Source organism: Meriones unguiculatus, chromosome 4, assembly GCF_030254825.1.
Source record: "Meriones unguiculatus strain TT.TT164.6M chromosome 4, Bangor_MerUng_6.1, whole genome shotgun sequence".
Lineage (NCBI taxonomy): Eukaryota > Metazoa > Chordata > Mammalia > Rodentia > Muridae > Meriones > Meriones unguiculatus.
Window position 1 is genome coordinate 16,761,224 of NC_083352.1, and position 15,462 is coordinate 16,776,685.

The 15,462-nt window shown below is 43.5% G+C and overlaps 1 protein-coding gene across 15 annotated transcripts in view; it reads right to left on the minus strand.

The window, feature by feature from the left end:
• The window catches only part of Ido2 (indoleamine 2,3-dioxygenase 2), an 88,535-nt gene extending 86,544 nt beyond the window's left edge, over positions 1 to 1,991 (minus strand). For 5 of the 15 annotated variants that reach the window (XR_009591316.1, XR_009591315.1, XR_009591314.1 and 2 more), the window contains exon 1: positions 1,746 to 1,987. Coding sequence is in view for 9 of the 15 variants with exons in the window: in XM_060381502.1 (XP_060237485.1) it covers positions 1,746 to 1,844 (99 nt within the window). In the remaining 6 variants the exon portion in view is untranslated. Of the gene's footprint in view, positions 1 to 1,745 lie in introns of all 15 variants that reach the window. The other 10 variants (XM_060381498.1, XM_060381499.1, XM_060381496.1 and 7 more) reach the window with 4 other exon arrangements.
• Between the last annotated feature and the right edge of the window lie 13,471 nt (positions 1,992 to 15,462).

Consider the following 15,462-nt stretch of genomic DNA (forward strand, 5'->3'; position numbering starts at 1 on the left):
ATCTCTCCAAACTCAGTACACATGCTTTAATGATGACAAGAACTTGTCTGCCATCTGCCCTTCCTCTCCCGTGAACTTGGGAGGATGGGAATATTCTGGAATGAGGCCATGTACAGGGCAGAATGGCATGTGCTTTGTGGTGTTTTGCTTGAGGTTTCGGACTTGTTTCTGTTTTGAAACAGTTTTGAAACAGAAACAAGATCACAAGATCTAGCTGTGTAGTCCAGGCTGATCCCCCTACTCCCTACCTTCCAAATACAGAGAGAGAGAGACTATGAGAGGGTTGGTGGCACAGAGGAGCTTTGGGGGAAGCAGCCTTCAGAGCCCCACCCTCAGCAAATCCCCTGAGGACTCTCAAACCAATTCCCATATCAAGGAAGAAATCTGACTTTTAATAGCTTCATGAGGCATCAGGAAGTCATGTTAGGTGCTTTAGTTTAGAGAATTTATAGTTTGCCCTGTGTGACAAGGAGCATGGAGGAGCCAGGAACCATACGTTGAGAGCTGTCAAGTACAGACTGCTTCCTAACTCTCCATCCCAGAGAGAGCTGCTACAGGAAGGCATGGCTTGATTCAGGCTGTAAGGACTGGCCTAAAGGTGCAGGCCCCTGTCCTAATGAACACCCGTCCACCTGGCCACTTGCATATCTGTGACCTGATGTCACAGATGACAGCTTTCTGCAGAGGGCTTAGCTCTTCCCTCCATGAAGACCCCTCCACTAACATTCAGCACAAAAGATCAAGAGTGGGAGCTTATCCATGATCCTGCAGTAAGGAAGCTGAGGCGAGTGACCAGCCTGGGCTACAGAGCTAGTCCCTGTTTCAAACCCAAGCAAATGAAAGTCTCATATTGAAAGGTATTGGAGTTCCTGATATTTTTAATCATAAGTAAGAGAGGAACTAGATGGAGGCAGGGTCTCGGTGCAGATTAGCAGTTACAATGGCTGCAACATCAGCTCCCTAGACCTTTAACGGAGTGGCCTTCACCCTTACTTACGGTCAATTTTTAAAAGATGCCAAGAGCATCCTCAGCTTTGCCAGTAAAATTTTGCCTGGACACATCTTCCAAGCTCAGAGTACATTTAATGGGAGCAGGGCTGATACAGTCCGGCTGGTAAGCAGGAGCGTGTGGAGGTAGGACTGAAAGTTGGGCCTGCTTGTTTTCTCCCAGTTCCTTCCGCTTCTCGGAAATTCCCAAATTCCTGATACCGTCTAATCCTTTTACCAGCCCTGAAAACACTAAAGGTCTCCAATTGTCTCTGCTGCCACTGGCAAGTAAGATAAACTGATTTGCATCAACACAGAACTCTAAGCCCTTTGGCTGTTTAGAGGTCTCTCTGTTCCAGTGCCTGGTAAGGCGAACCTGTCTCCACAGCAGAGTGGATCCACACTGGGGGATCTATTATTCTGTGTCACACCTTGTGGGCAGAATGCCTGTCCGCAGCATTTTGCTGTTACAGGGTCTAATTGTACTCCCACCGTGTCCCCATCCAGACTCTCCTCTCTGGCAGCCCCTTTGCTCCTGATTACTCGGGGTTCACTACCATATATTTAAGGAGAGCTGGGAAGCGCTGGCTCTGAGCTGTCCCATGCCGCAGCAGCTGCTGCTGTTGCCAGGAATCACTGGACAACATTTCCAGCCTCTTCCTCCAGCTGGCGACTTGGTATGTGCTGAGCCTCAGAGTAACCACGTTAAGTAAACCCAACCTAGACACCGGTACCGGCAGGGACAAGACGATCCTTACCAGAGGATGTGGAAGGAGAAAGCCATACTCCTCAGAAATGTGATATGTTTCCAAAGACAACAGCAGGGCTGGCTTCAAACTCTGTCTTTGAGGCTCCATAGTTTTGCTTGAGATATCTGCACTGAAGAGATGTCTAAGGAGGAAGGAATGTCCAGGCTCAGGAGCTCCCCAACTGTGTCCTCTGAGTGATTTCAGTTGCACAGGGTTGCAGCCACAGGGAGAACCTTGTCCAGAGGTTGAATTCCAGGATGGCCACAAACCTATTCTGAGACAAAGCCAAGTAGTAAGTAAACAATGGAGATTAGGAATTAAAACACACAAGCAAACACACCGACTAAGATAATCCCCCTTTTTCTTTCTCATTAAAATAATAATAATAATAATAAGAGAACGTTGCTTTTAAACCCAGGGACAAATAGCCAAACTCTGGAAAGGGGGAGATGAACTTGACCCCCAGTTGTGGCTGTCAGATCCATACCTGACATGTCTGGTTCCCGAGGAGTTCTGACAATTTATCAAAATCACTGAACAAGCAGTCAGCTTTATTAGCTTCTAATCTCTATTTATATTTATTTGGAGGCACTAAATTTTCCTTTTTTTGAAAACTTATTTATTTATTAAACTTAAAATATAATCATATCATTCTCTCCTTTTCTTTCCCCCACCAGCCCCTCCCATGTTCCTCCCTTGCTTCCTTCCAAATTCATGGCTTTTTTTCTTTGTTATCACTGCATGTATATGTATAAATATATGACGACAGCCTTCTCTGTCTGATTAGTGTTACCTGTATATATAAAAATTTGAGGGCTGACTTGATGTTTGTATATTAGGAGGGTAAAGTAAAGAAATTGACAATATGACTGCTCCATGGTATGGTTAAGGAGAATTTCTTAATTCGTAATTTCTTAAGTCTTTCTTTCTTTCTTTCTTTCTTTCTTCATGCCTTTCTTTCTTTGCCTTCTTTCCTTTTTTCTTTCTGTCTTTCTCATTTTTGTAGATGTGCAAGAGAGAAAATCTCTAGAAGCATCTGAAAGACTCTATTGCAGAGAGAGAAAGAAGTAGACTGACCATGGACAACAGGCTGGACATGGCCAAGGCTGTCTGTGAGGAAGAGGGGAGAATAAATGGAGATAAAGAATAAAGAGAACATAGTGAGACTAGCAGGAACAAATAATAGTGAGAAGAGCTGGGTTATTAGAAGGGTGAGTAGCTTAGTAAGGAAATCCTGTGAGCTGGAGGGAGTTTAGGGTAGAGGAGGAGGTGAGAAGGACTAGGATGCTAGGACTCTGAAATACTTGTGACACTGAGGGAGGCTGGAGGCCAGCATGGGCTTTGGTATGCTGATAGGCACCGCAGCTATCCATGTGCCCTTCTTCCTGAGGTAAGGGAGATGGCTCCTTTCAGAAGGGAACCAGTGTCACAGGCTCCTGAGGAATGCTGTCTTTTATCTAACTCCCAGAAATCTTCCTGTTGTTCAGGTGGAGCTCATTTCTGGATATATGAACTGCCTTTTGGGATGAGGGTATTTGGAGTCTCCTTTGGACCTGAAATGTTGGATAACCAATTAGCACGCTCTTCCCTGGGGAGAGTATTTCTCCTGTTCCAGAGTAAACTTTTAAAAGGGGAAGTTGCAGTAGTGGTGGGTCATAAGCTTTTTTGAGGCGGTAGAATGAACTAATTCAAGGTAAGTGAAAGTATATAAATGCAGGTTTCCTGGGAGCAGCTCACTGGCCTTTGCACAGGCAGAGAGAGGGAGAGAGAAAGAGAGAGAGAGAGAGAGAGAGAGAGGAGAGGAAACACAGAAAGGAGAGAGAAGAAGAGGAAGAAGAGAAAGGGGGGAACCAAAATGTCTGGATTATATAGTGAAGAGCCTGTAGGGCTGGTGAAGCCCTGCTCCTAGGCTGAGGAGTTCTGGAGAGAGGGCAGGGTATACCAGCCATGCCCTACAGCAGGTAGGGACCCAGGAATGCTGGGAGAACCTGGTGGACAGGTCCACCTTGGATAAAGAGGCGCATCAGCTCCTTGTCCGGGTCTGAAGCCCAACAGTGGGTAGTCAGGAGGAAGACTCCAACAGCATATTGGAACTTTTGGAAAGCATTAGTTTGGGAGAGTAGTCCCAGGCCCTGATTCAGTTCACAGGAACACATACCACTGATTTCTGCTTGAAAGCCTCTGATAACATTAAAGGAAGATTCATTTTTCTTAATGCTTTATTTTTCATCCTGCTTTTTTAAATAAAAATTTTATAGAAAATATATTTTTTTCATGCAATAAATTCTGAGTTTCCTAGCTCCCAACTCTTCTCAAATTTTCAGTACTTCCCCATCCACCTAAATCCCCATACTTTTTTTTCTCTCATTAGAAATGAACTCAGTGCCTGGCTGTTTGATCACCTCACCCTTATAGGAGAGCAGACTTACAAGGCCACAGAGGAAGACAATGCAGCCAGTCCTGATGAGATCTGATAGACTAGGGTCAGAGAGAAAGGAGGAGGACTTCCCCTATCAGTAGAGTTGGAAAGGGACATGGGAGGAGATGAGAGAGGGAGGGTGAGGTTGGGAAGGGATGAAGGAGGGGGCTATAGCTGGGATACAAAGTGAATAAACTATAATTAATAAAAAAATAGAATATAAAATATAAAAAGGAAAATAAAATAAAAAAGAATAATTATCACCAACAATACAAATATTGTTGATATCATATGTACAATTAGGCATGATATCCAAGAATAATAATCATAAATTCAATTATTTTTAGGGGCAGCTATTAAAACCATATGTGAGAATGCCAAAAATTGTATACCCTGACTAAGAGACTCTTGGTGGTTGCTTCATAATTGATTCATTTTATCAAAGAATAAATACAGAGATGTCTGGAATAAGGAAAAAATAAGACAAGCAGGCATCTAAAATAATAATTATTAAAGTAAGATAAAATAGAAACAAATAAGTGTAGTAGGCTACTGCGTAAGGTTATGCCACCTCATCAAAGTCTTCCTAAGAATACTTTAAGCGCCAAAATTATCTTGGGTAAAACTGGTCTCTGGTCACTTCGACAAGCCCTAAATTCCTGTGGTAAACTGGTCTCTGGACCAGCCCTAAATTCCTATAGAATGTGACTCCGAGTTAAAGGTTAACTTCCTGCCATCTAACTGTTAACGCTCCACTTCTGTAAACATTGACTGCTTGTTGTAGATCCTCTCTGCATATGCCACCTGAATGAAAATGAGTTCATGACCCCTCCAAGGTACGGCTGAGGAGATGTTTATTGTAGATGTGAGGGAGAGGACAGCCAGAGGCATCGGGAAGAGTCCAGACTGGACTCTAGGCCATGAGGGTTTGGCGGGGAGAGAGAGAGAAAGAGAAAGAAGGCCAAGACAGGAGCCATATTGGCACACTCTGTTTGACTGAGAGACTCTTGCCTCGGTGACTAAAATGGAAAAGCAGTGAAGGATAATTCCTGACAAAAGAGTGGGCATCCACATTGGCATGTTAGCACCCACACATGCTCCAACACGCATAAACATGCACACATGCATTCCCTACATACAGAGAGAGAAAAAAAGAGAAAAACGGGAGAGAGACGGATGATTTTACTTCTGAAGTTAGTGCTTTCATTTCACAGGTCAGTAAACTGAGCCACATGTGACCAACTCGCCTGCTCAGCGTCCGTAGGCAAGCCTGAGCACGCGGCCTTGACTCCCAAACGGTTGCTCTGTTCCCCGGATGAGGGACCAGGCTGCCTCTCATAGGTGCGTTAGCACTGAATACACTTTGAAGCAAAGCTTAGGATAGTTATCGCCATACGCTAGGTCTGCCCTGCAAATATTAAAAGGCCTGTCCTTTTCCCTAGGAGACTCTGAACTTGAAGTTGAAAGGTTTTGGCCAATGAATTCATCTGGAAGCCAATTTATCTATGCATAGCTAACTTCCTCCCTTTCTTTAAATTATGTACAAGACGATATCCATTGCTGTGCTAACTTGTTTAGACATTTCTGTGGGAGTTTCTCTGATGAAGGCCATATGCCATACCACTTACCGTTTGGTAGGAGACATCTAAGAGGTGGGCTTTGCCCACTAGGCTTTCGTCCCCTATACATCCCATGTTAAGGTTCAGCTTCTTACGTCTTCTGCATGGACTATCTCAGTCTTCACGGCCTCTACATAGTCCTCTCAGCCCCATCCATCTGTTAGGTCTCAAACTTGGGACAAATGGCTAACTGAGGTGCCTAGTTAACCTATCAAAGTGAACCTGTGGCAGGCTGTAGGTTCTCCCAGCCTCCCTCAGTCTCTGTCTGTTACAGGATCTGGCTGGCATACCTTGGTCCTTACCCTAAACTTCTCCAGCCCAGGGTATGGGCTGTTCTTCCCTATATAATCCAACTATTTTGGTTACCTGGCCATTTTTGTCTACCCTTTACCCTCTTGGCTCTCCCCTCTCCCCTTCCTGTTCAGCTCCCTTGGCTCAGGGTCATGTTCACTCTTGACTCCTCAGATGTCCCTTGCTATGCTCTTCCTCATACCTCCAATAAACGTGTGGAGCAATCACACCCTTCCTTTTTTATTCATTTTTTTATTCACCATCATTTTACAATTCTAGTCATGTTATTTTCATTTAGTCCCTCTGTGCCCTTTCTAGAATTGCCCTAAACATTATAAAGCCATCAAATCATAAAATGCAGAATTGGAAGGGACAATATAGAGATGAGTGAATTAAAGAGTCTCGTATGAGTAACCCAGGATCTAGGGAGTGAAACGATATGGCTCGTGATTTCTGGAGAGCTGGCATCAGCGCTCACCCCAGGCTCCTGACTCAGGACTGTAAACTCAGGCAGGAATCTGTGGTCACCTGTAATTGTTTGTGTGGCCTTTTGACATGAGGATTAAAATTCCAAACCTGTTTTCGTATCTCCAGGAATAGCAATGTTTATCCCAGAGACACCGTGCTGAGCACATGAGAAATCACGAGGGAAACAGTGGCTTGTGACACTCAGTGCCATTTTCCGTCACATTCTCTCTCCAGCTGTGCGTCTGTTTTTTTGTTTGTTTGTTTGTTTTCCCTGTGTGCTGATTGCATCTTTCTGATGCTTTGCACACTGAGTCTGAACACCCAGTTGCTCTTGCGTTCTCCTCTGCCTTGCCCTCTCATCGTAACCACCAAGTCTAGCCTTCTGATCTCTGGTCTTGACTTGGTTGCTCTGGGGTCCAGACCGGTATTGTTTGCAGGGCTGGGAGTATTTCAGTCTGTGAAATAACACTCATGCATCCTGGACCTGGCATGCGGAGGTGACCATTTCTAGCTGTGCCCAAGCCATCAAAGAACAATACGCTGCCCCAGAGACAAGCAGAACCTGGTTCCTTTCCTTTGTCTGTCTAGTCACAGCATCTTCTGTCTCAGAGATACTATCTGGCTGCCACCCTACCTGAATTTGACTTCTCTCTTAAGAAAGAAACATCCCAATTCTGGTGCCTCCATGGTTTTCTTTGCAGAATTGCTCTCTCCTTTCAACATTCTGTAAGCAGCTTGTCTGTTCCTCTGCCAGGCTAGGCTCTCCCTAATTGGGTCGTTACAAATGTGTTCACCTGGTATTTCCTTTTAGCCTTCTTCAAGACAGAATCCATACATAATGCAGCTTCGTGTTTGAAGTTATCAGCAAGCTTAGTGTTGGCACTGAAGAGACGTTTTCTGGCTGAGCGATTTCTCATTCTCATTGTGGATCTCACCCTTTGCACCTAGAATGGAGAACACTGTGCGAGTCTATGATGCACCCTGTTACTTGTTCATTTACATTCACTTTTAATCTGCTTACTCTGTAATGCTATGGATCAGATCTAGGGCCTCGCCTACGCTAAACAAACAATTACCACCGATTTATAATCCCTACCTTGATGTAACACTTTAGACCCAGCCCCAAAATCTTAACCAGCAGTAGGGAACCAGGGCCATACCATATTAAAAAAAAAAAAACAACAACCAAACCAAACCAAACCAAACCAAACAAACAAAAAAAACCACTGTCTGATGTCTTTTTCGTTTACTCTCACAGTCAGTTATGTTGGTTATGTGTAGAAATACCCTCCTTGAGTTCCACAATCTGCATTCCCATGAATCATAGTGGTACTGTACGCAACAAGGCTTTCATTTCTTGTAGAGCACAGACTTGGATCTTTGGGAAATGGACTGGTAACTATTTAGCAGATGAAGAAAACCCACTCACAAACGAATATTGCAGGGCATCGGTCCCATGTTTACTTGTAAAACCATCAGATACACTTACTTTCACTTTCTAGTTTCTAATTTGATGAAGTCTGGATCTAAATGGCCCAAGACCAACAGTGCAAACAGCACTGACTGTTGCTTCCTCACACTAATTGCTTCTTTGTCCTCGTGTTCCACGAGACCCTCTAGACATTTCCTTCCCTAGATGCTCAGGCATCTGGGACTGTGGCTACTTATTTTATGTTTTTTAAATCTTTCTTCTAAATATCTGTTCCTCCCTGTTTCATCTTAGCCTCCTCCTTGACCATAACTCAAATCTAACAATCACTGGTTTGCCTCTTGCTAAGTCCTATGGTCAGCACCCCACCACCACCACCACCACCACCCAAACCCACTTAACTCCCACCACAGCTGTTAGTCACAGGTGTCATTCCTTGGATTCAGGTGAGGTCACAGCAGCCCAGATGTGTCACAATAAAACCAGGGGTCACGTTCTCGTTACATGACAACACCAGGACACAAAACCGGCTCTAGACTATGATTCCAGCCATCTTTTATGCGCTCCAGAATTCAGCCCTGGCTCCTCCTCCCCTTTCCAATCTCATGGAAGACTTATATAGTGCTCTCTAGCCTGGCAGCCAGCAGTGCTGGGCTTCAGTTGTGTTTTGTGTTGCCCTGTCTCCAGGCCCACAGACCTCCCATCTGCTGGGCATTTTCGCTTGGATTCTCTAGAGCAGTGGTTCTCAACCTGTGGGCCATGGCCCCTTTTTGAGGGAGGATCACACATCAGATATACTGCATAGCAGATATTCACATTATGATTCGTAACAGTAGCAAAATGACGGTTATTGAAGTAGCAACGAAGTAATTGTATGGTTGGGAGTCACTTCAGCGTGAGGAACTAGCTGTCTGGGGTCTCAGTGGTAGGGAGATTGAGAACCACTGGTTTCACAAAGAATATCTCTGCTCATGCACGCTTTACTAGATGTTTTGCAACTAAGGCTGGGTGATACATGAAGCCAACAGCCACGAGCTGGAGGCCTGGCTCAGAAGGCTCAGTGACTGATGGAAACTGAAGTGATTTATTTCACCTTCATATCCAGGACAGACCTGTTACCACCCATAGTTCAGATCTTGGTGGATGGCTTCTCTCAGAAACTGGGGCCCAGTGATTGTGGGGCCCAGGAATGCCCTACCTTCTCTTGCTCTGAAGTATAAGAATATAAAGACAAAAGAGCCTGAAGTATAGTGTAAGAGCCTGCACGTGGCAGCGCAAACTGACTACCTGGAGCTGACCTGAAGCCACCTCGTCACTGGAGCCACATGAAAGAGTATCATCAGGCTTCCTAACCCTTCCGCCTCAATAATGCTAGTATTTCTCTGTTTCCAAACTGCCACCATGCTTCGGGACATTGTCACTTGCTTCTGGGACATTACTCATATTGCAGTAGCTACTTAATAACTACCTGCCTATACTCTGCCTCTGTAGCACCTCCTCATGCTTCCTTCTTGGGTTCCTTGTGCAGCTTCTGATCAATTTCCCTGTTTTCTTATGAGGCCGCCATTAACCATTCTTTGCAAGCTTTCTTTCTAAGTACCAGAGAGTCACTTAAGTCTGTTATATTGTTTATATTTTGAAATTGATCATTCAGCTTTCATTCAAATCGTTTACGTAAACAAAAACAAAAACAAAAACATTTTTGCTGATAAAACTCATCCCCTTTGTTTTCAGGATAACTCAAATAGACTTCATCGCATTGTTCTTGAGCAGGCAGGAGGCGGTTATGTGGATGTACTCAAGTCCCAGGCACACTTTTCCTTGGAGAAGGAAAGGGTCCAGATCCTTCAAAAAACGTGTAAATCTAGCATTTGCCTGTCCTAAATTGCACTGTCTGCAACAGATTGTCAAGCAAGATTCGAGACTCAGTCATCTCCTGCCTGAATGGAGGGGCTGGAGGACTAATGGATGCCCAGTAAATATATGTCATGCTTTTCAAACATAAAAATACCAGTGCGCTTCTGACATTGAAGCCGTTGTGCTGTGATCTGGAAAGCAATTCCAAGCACTCTTCCACTCTGGATCGGATGCTAGCTTTTTGTTGGTTAGGACTTCTGGTACAATCATCCTAACCCATCCACTTTAATAAATACAACTTAATGGTCTGCTAGATGTCTGAATGTGCCATATACTGGAAGGCAAATCACTGCTGATGATTTTAGTTGTACAAAACAGATTATATAGAATAAGGAAATGAAGATATCAGCAGTTTTCTTTGTAAGAGACTATTTTATTTTACAGCAGCCTCAGTTCCAGAACAAAAGCAGGCAGATGCGGGCCATGGAGCTTCGGGGTTTGTATAGGAATGTGTGCCATGTGCCACTGTAATTTGTTTTTTACGCTCCAGGGGCTCATAGAGATTTCTTGGAGGATCAGAAGAGAATTTGGACGTTCGCACCATGTTAAAACTGTTGACACTCTGGAGGTGTTTGCAGTTGAGCTGAATGCACTTTGCATTATGAGACAGCATGAACGAGAGGGGGCTCAGGCAGCGTATCATGATTTAGATGTGAGATACGCTCCCACAGGCTCCTGTGCTTGAACATGGGTCCCAGGTGTTAGTCTTATGAAAACTCTGAAAGACGGGACATGCCTGGAGATCGTGGTGGTGGTGGGGCACTAGGAGAGTGGACAAGGAGGATCATAGTCTGTCCCTGGTTCTGTCTTGATGGCTCTCCTCTCTGACTGCTCAGTGACCTAACCAGGTGGGTCACACTCCTGCCACCAACCCTTATTCACCAGGAGCCAAAGTAAGCTCCTCCTCCCCAGGTTTCATTGCTTCTCTTAAGATGTTCAGTTACAATGACTAGAAAACATGACTGAAACGTAGTAACAGCATGAAATGTAACCCATAATTTATGTTTTCACTTACAAAACTTTTTAACACAGATGTCTGTATGCAATGCTTTTGTAGTGAGGTTTTAAGAGCAAAAATTTCTTGCAAACTTTTTTTCTCCTTCTGAATATCACATTTTCCTTCTGAACAGATTTCCTTGTGCTTTGCTTCCCTAATTAAAATGTACATGTTGAAATTATCTTCTAGACACATTGCTGAGATGGGAAAGCTGTTAGATAAGCTTTAAGACAACAGAAAGCTACCTATTGAGCTCAGATACTAAATTTATGAATACTAGGTATGAATTTTAAAATTCCAAAGGGATCAAAGAAAAATATTGCGATCATTGTTTTGTGTGAACCAGGAAGACCTAATTTTCTCTATGTCTCATTAATTTACCCTTTTGTGGGATTTATAATTGAGAGAAGGAACTGCTCCCTTCAGGAGCAACTGAGATCCACTTGTTCATGGTGGAGGCCAAACACCATTTTTTAAACACAACGGTTATCAGCAGTTGGGCTGATTTTGGATGACATTCTTCTGGAGCACATCCCAAGGCGGCAGTGAATCCAGGCCCCCGAAATATGACAAAAGATCAAAAATGGGGGCCCACTGAGAAGCCACCACTCACACTCATTCTGCATGTCTCTCTTGCTCCACGATGGTAAAGATGGAGCAATCTTCAATACAACAACCAGAAAGACAGACGCACTTACTTCTGTTTGCACCACTGAAATCATGGGGTCTGGCCCTCAACAATTGCATGAACCACGCACATTTTATCTCCTCAGCCAAGCTACTAATTTGACTTTCTCCTTTTAAAGCAAAAAATTTCTTTTTCTTTCTTCCTTTCTTTCTTTCTCTCTTTCTTTCTTTCTTTCTTTCTTTCTTTCTTTCTTTCTCTCTTTCTTTTTTCAATAATTTGAATTAAAATTTTCTCTTTTTGGCTCTATCATAAAACCGAAGCTCAAGATGAACACCAAAGTGATCTTCAACTATATTTCCAATGCTTTGTAAAACAGCTAGTTCAGAGCTAAATCTTCCAAGAGGAACAGAGACACGAACATGATGGGATTTTCTCAGTCACACCTGTGCCCACTGTGCTGTAGGTCAATGGGCACTCTGTCAGCCAGAGAACATTTTGTTCATCATTTGGTTAACACACAGGGTCACGTTCTGTCACTCTATAGGTGAAGTATCTTTTGAGAAGCTCCACAGACCTCTCTTTTCAATGATGTAAACTCACTGCTACACTTGGGTTTAAGGTTTAGTTTATTTTGACGTCTAAGGAGTAAGTGAAGAAACCAGATGTGGTGGATCCTGTCTTTAGTCTCATCACTCGGGAGGCAGAAGCCGGCAGAGCTCTGTGAGTATGAGGCCAGCTTGGTCTACAAAATGAGTCTAGGACAGTCACTACAAAAATAAACCCTGTCTCGAAAACCAAACAAATAAACAAAAAGAGTAAATGAAGACATGGTATCTCATAAGGTGTGCTTCTGATAACTCAATGGTGGCTTTCCATATCAGGTTTTGCTTTATTCAGAAAAGAAGGTTAGCATCCTTGCTTAATGTGCTGTTGACTTTCAACATCAGATGATGGCCTAGTAACTAGTAACATCTATAGAGTTACAGCCCAAGGACCAAATATTAAATACAAGTCCATGTGTACTTTGCACTTTCTGAGGAATCCTATTGGCAGGGTTATTTAAAGCTGTATGGATGCCTGCGATGATTCTTTCCTTTGCAGGTTTCCAACTCTAAAATCCTTCATTTCTGTGCGATGCTCATGACCACGTTCCTAGGCTCTGCTCTCTGCACCCTGTGGATTGAGCCCAGTAGATGCAGCTTTTGGAAAATACTGGACTCTTTCAAGTATTGTCTTTCTTAAAGGAAAGAAGCAGCTTGAAACACTTGTTTTTGTACATCACTGTGAGAGGTGGGAGGATTGATGCATCCAAGGCACAGTGACCAGCCCCGGATGGCTGAGTATGAACCATCACCATGAACGTATTCTGTAGAAGACTCACTTTAGCCGAAGATGCTGTGTGTCAAAAACATGGCGATAGCTACGGAAGCCATATTTCTGTGTCTACTCCTTAGCCAGTCTGCGGCCAGTTCAGTGAGAGAAGTTGTATTTGCTTGTTTATTTCACTCTAGAAAACTTGCAGGCTGGCTGCAACCATTCATTCAACCAATATTCTCTTCACCAGTAACCTTGTCCTAACTTTCCAAACAAAGCCTCCTAGTCTGTGCTGCTGCCCCACACGCCATGAGTCTAGTGACTGGAAAAGTAGCCAACCAGTACCGTAGTTATCTTAGTGGCTCATCGAGAGTAGGAACAGTGTGTAATCAAAATATGAAGTTAGCTGGGTGGTCTTGGTGCACGCCTTTAATCCCAGCACCCAGGAGGCAGAGGCAGGCGGATCTCTATGGATTTGATCTACAGAGCTAGTTCCAGGACAGCCAGAGCTACCTAGTAAGACCTGGTCTCAAAGACAAACAAGTAACTAGAAGCAGATGCGAAGCAAGCCATACTGTGTGTTTACTGATGAGTTGTTTTCCTTCAGAGACATTCCTCAGAACATGAAATCCTCTCTCTGTTTCTGGGTCTTTCCCTCCTCTCTCTTTCTCACATGGGTACGTGTGTGCTCTCTCTTATTGTTGTATTTTTAAACTTGAGACTCACTGTGCAGCCCAAGCTAATCTTGAACCTGAGAACTTCCTGCCTCAGCACCTCGAGAGCTTGGATCACTCGTGTGTACTGGATCTATCTGTACAGAAAAATTACATTTTAACTGGTTTTATGATATAGACTTTCCTCTTTTTTTTCTTTTTACAATTTTTTTTGTTGGTTTATTTGTTTTGAAAAAAAAAATCTCATTTTAGCCCAAGATGGCTTTGAAGTCTGTATGTAACAAAGGCTGGTCTTGAACTCCTAGTCCTTCTGCCTTCACCTTTGAGGTGCTGGGATTCCGTGTGTGCTCTGCCATGTTCAACAGTGCTATATTACGTGTCTTCAAAAGGCCCATTGATGCAAGCGTGGCCTATGGTGTCACTGCAAAACGAAGGGACCTTTAGGGGCCTTGGGAAGGGAGCTGGATCACCAGAGATCAGCCTTTGAAGGTATTGTGTATTGAGACCCTAGATTCTTACTTTTTACATTCCGCATGCCCTGAAGGTCTCACTTTTTTTTTAATCATGTGTTTCCCAAAGTATTATTATGTTCTTATGGTAGAAATACAAAGTGACACACTTAAGATCTTAAAGCCAATCAGTATTTAAGGTGGAACCTATATCTCAAATGCTAGACCTTAGTTTTGAAATTTCTGTAGCACGCTAAAGTCTAATGTTTTTGATTCATAATTACATCACCTTCCTGGCACCTCCCTGTCCATACTCCTTTAAAGTCATGTGCCATATTTTATTTCTTCAGAGATGAAGTCCTCGTACATTCAAAGAGCTTGCTAGGTCCACGCTAGTGGGACCATTGAAGATTCCCATCTTTTGTTACATACTTGATTTCTGGTTTCACACTTGCCTCTCCTGTGATTTCAGGTCATCAAATGTCTTCATTTCCCACTTTCCCAAATTGTTCTCTTTCTAACATATTCCAAGTAAAGAAGAGGAAAAAAAAAAAATGAGTGTCACTAAGAAACTAAATGACCTCCCATTTGTAAGTATTTGTGTGGCTCTGAGTAGGTTACTTCATCCTTCTGAGTACTGAATTTGTCATCCTTAAAAGAAAAGTTTGGCTTGGAACTTATGAGTTTTATGTTTTAGTTTTAGCTTTGAAACAAGGTCTTGCTCTGTAACCTAGGCTAGTCTGGAACTCATCAGTACGTCTGACCTTGAATTTCCAGGTTCTCCTATAAGCTGAGATTTCTGGTGTGTGCTACTACATCTGGCTTAGATGACTTTTAATTTGTATTTATTTACTTACCTATTTATGTGTTTTTCAACACAGGCTGGACTGGAACTTAGTACGTTGTTTTTAACAAAATCTCAAAGTTCTGTTTTACCAGTGAAAACTCCAGAGCCAGATGCTGGGGTGAAAGCCTGATAGCTCAGAGAGGCAGAGAAACACCCAGCTCACCTTCCTCCCGCCGAAAGCAGCAATGCTCCTTCCCCAAGGTGCAAATCCCAAACTGAATACTCCTTTCTTCTACTTCCTGTGGGTCTCTCTGTCCATCCTCTTGACTGCCTCTTACTCTCTATGGTTTTTTCCCACTTTCATTCCCTGACAATTGGTTGCTTACTCCATCTCTTGACCTAGAGTTGAGTTTATTTAATCTGGTTTACAAAACTCAAACAGAAAGCTCTTGGATTAAAGGTGTGTGCTAGGGCTGAGCCACACCACAACTAGAAACAGGTTTTCCCAGCAGACAACACAATCTCAGGCTTCACAGTGTGATCAAACATCCTGCACCAGTGTGTAATGCAGTCTTCCCTGGAACTTCCATGGCCCTCTTGTGTCAGCCCCCGAATGTTGGGATTACAGGTACAAGCCACTGTGCCCCACTTCAATTCCTCTTAACTCATCATTCAGGGATCCCATTAGTAAGTTTACTCATGTCGGAGTGTGAAAGCTAATAAACCAGGAGAGA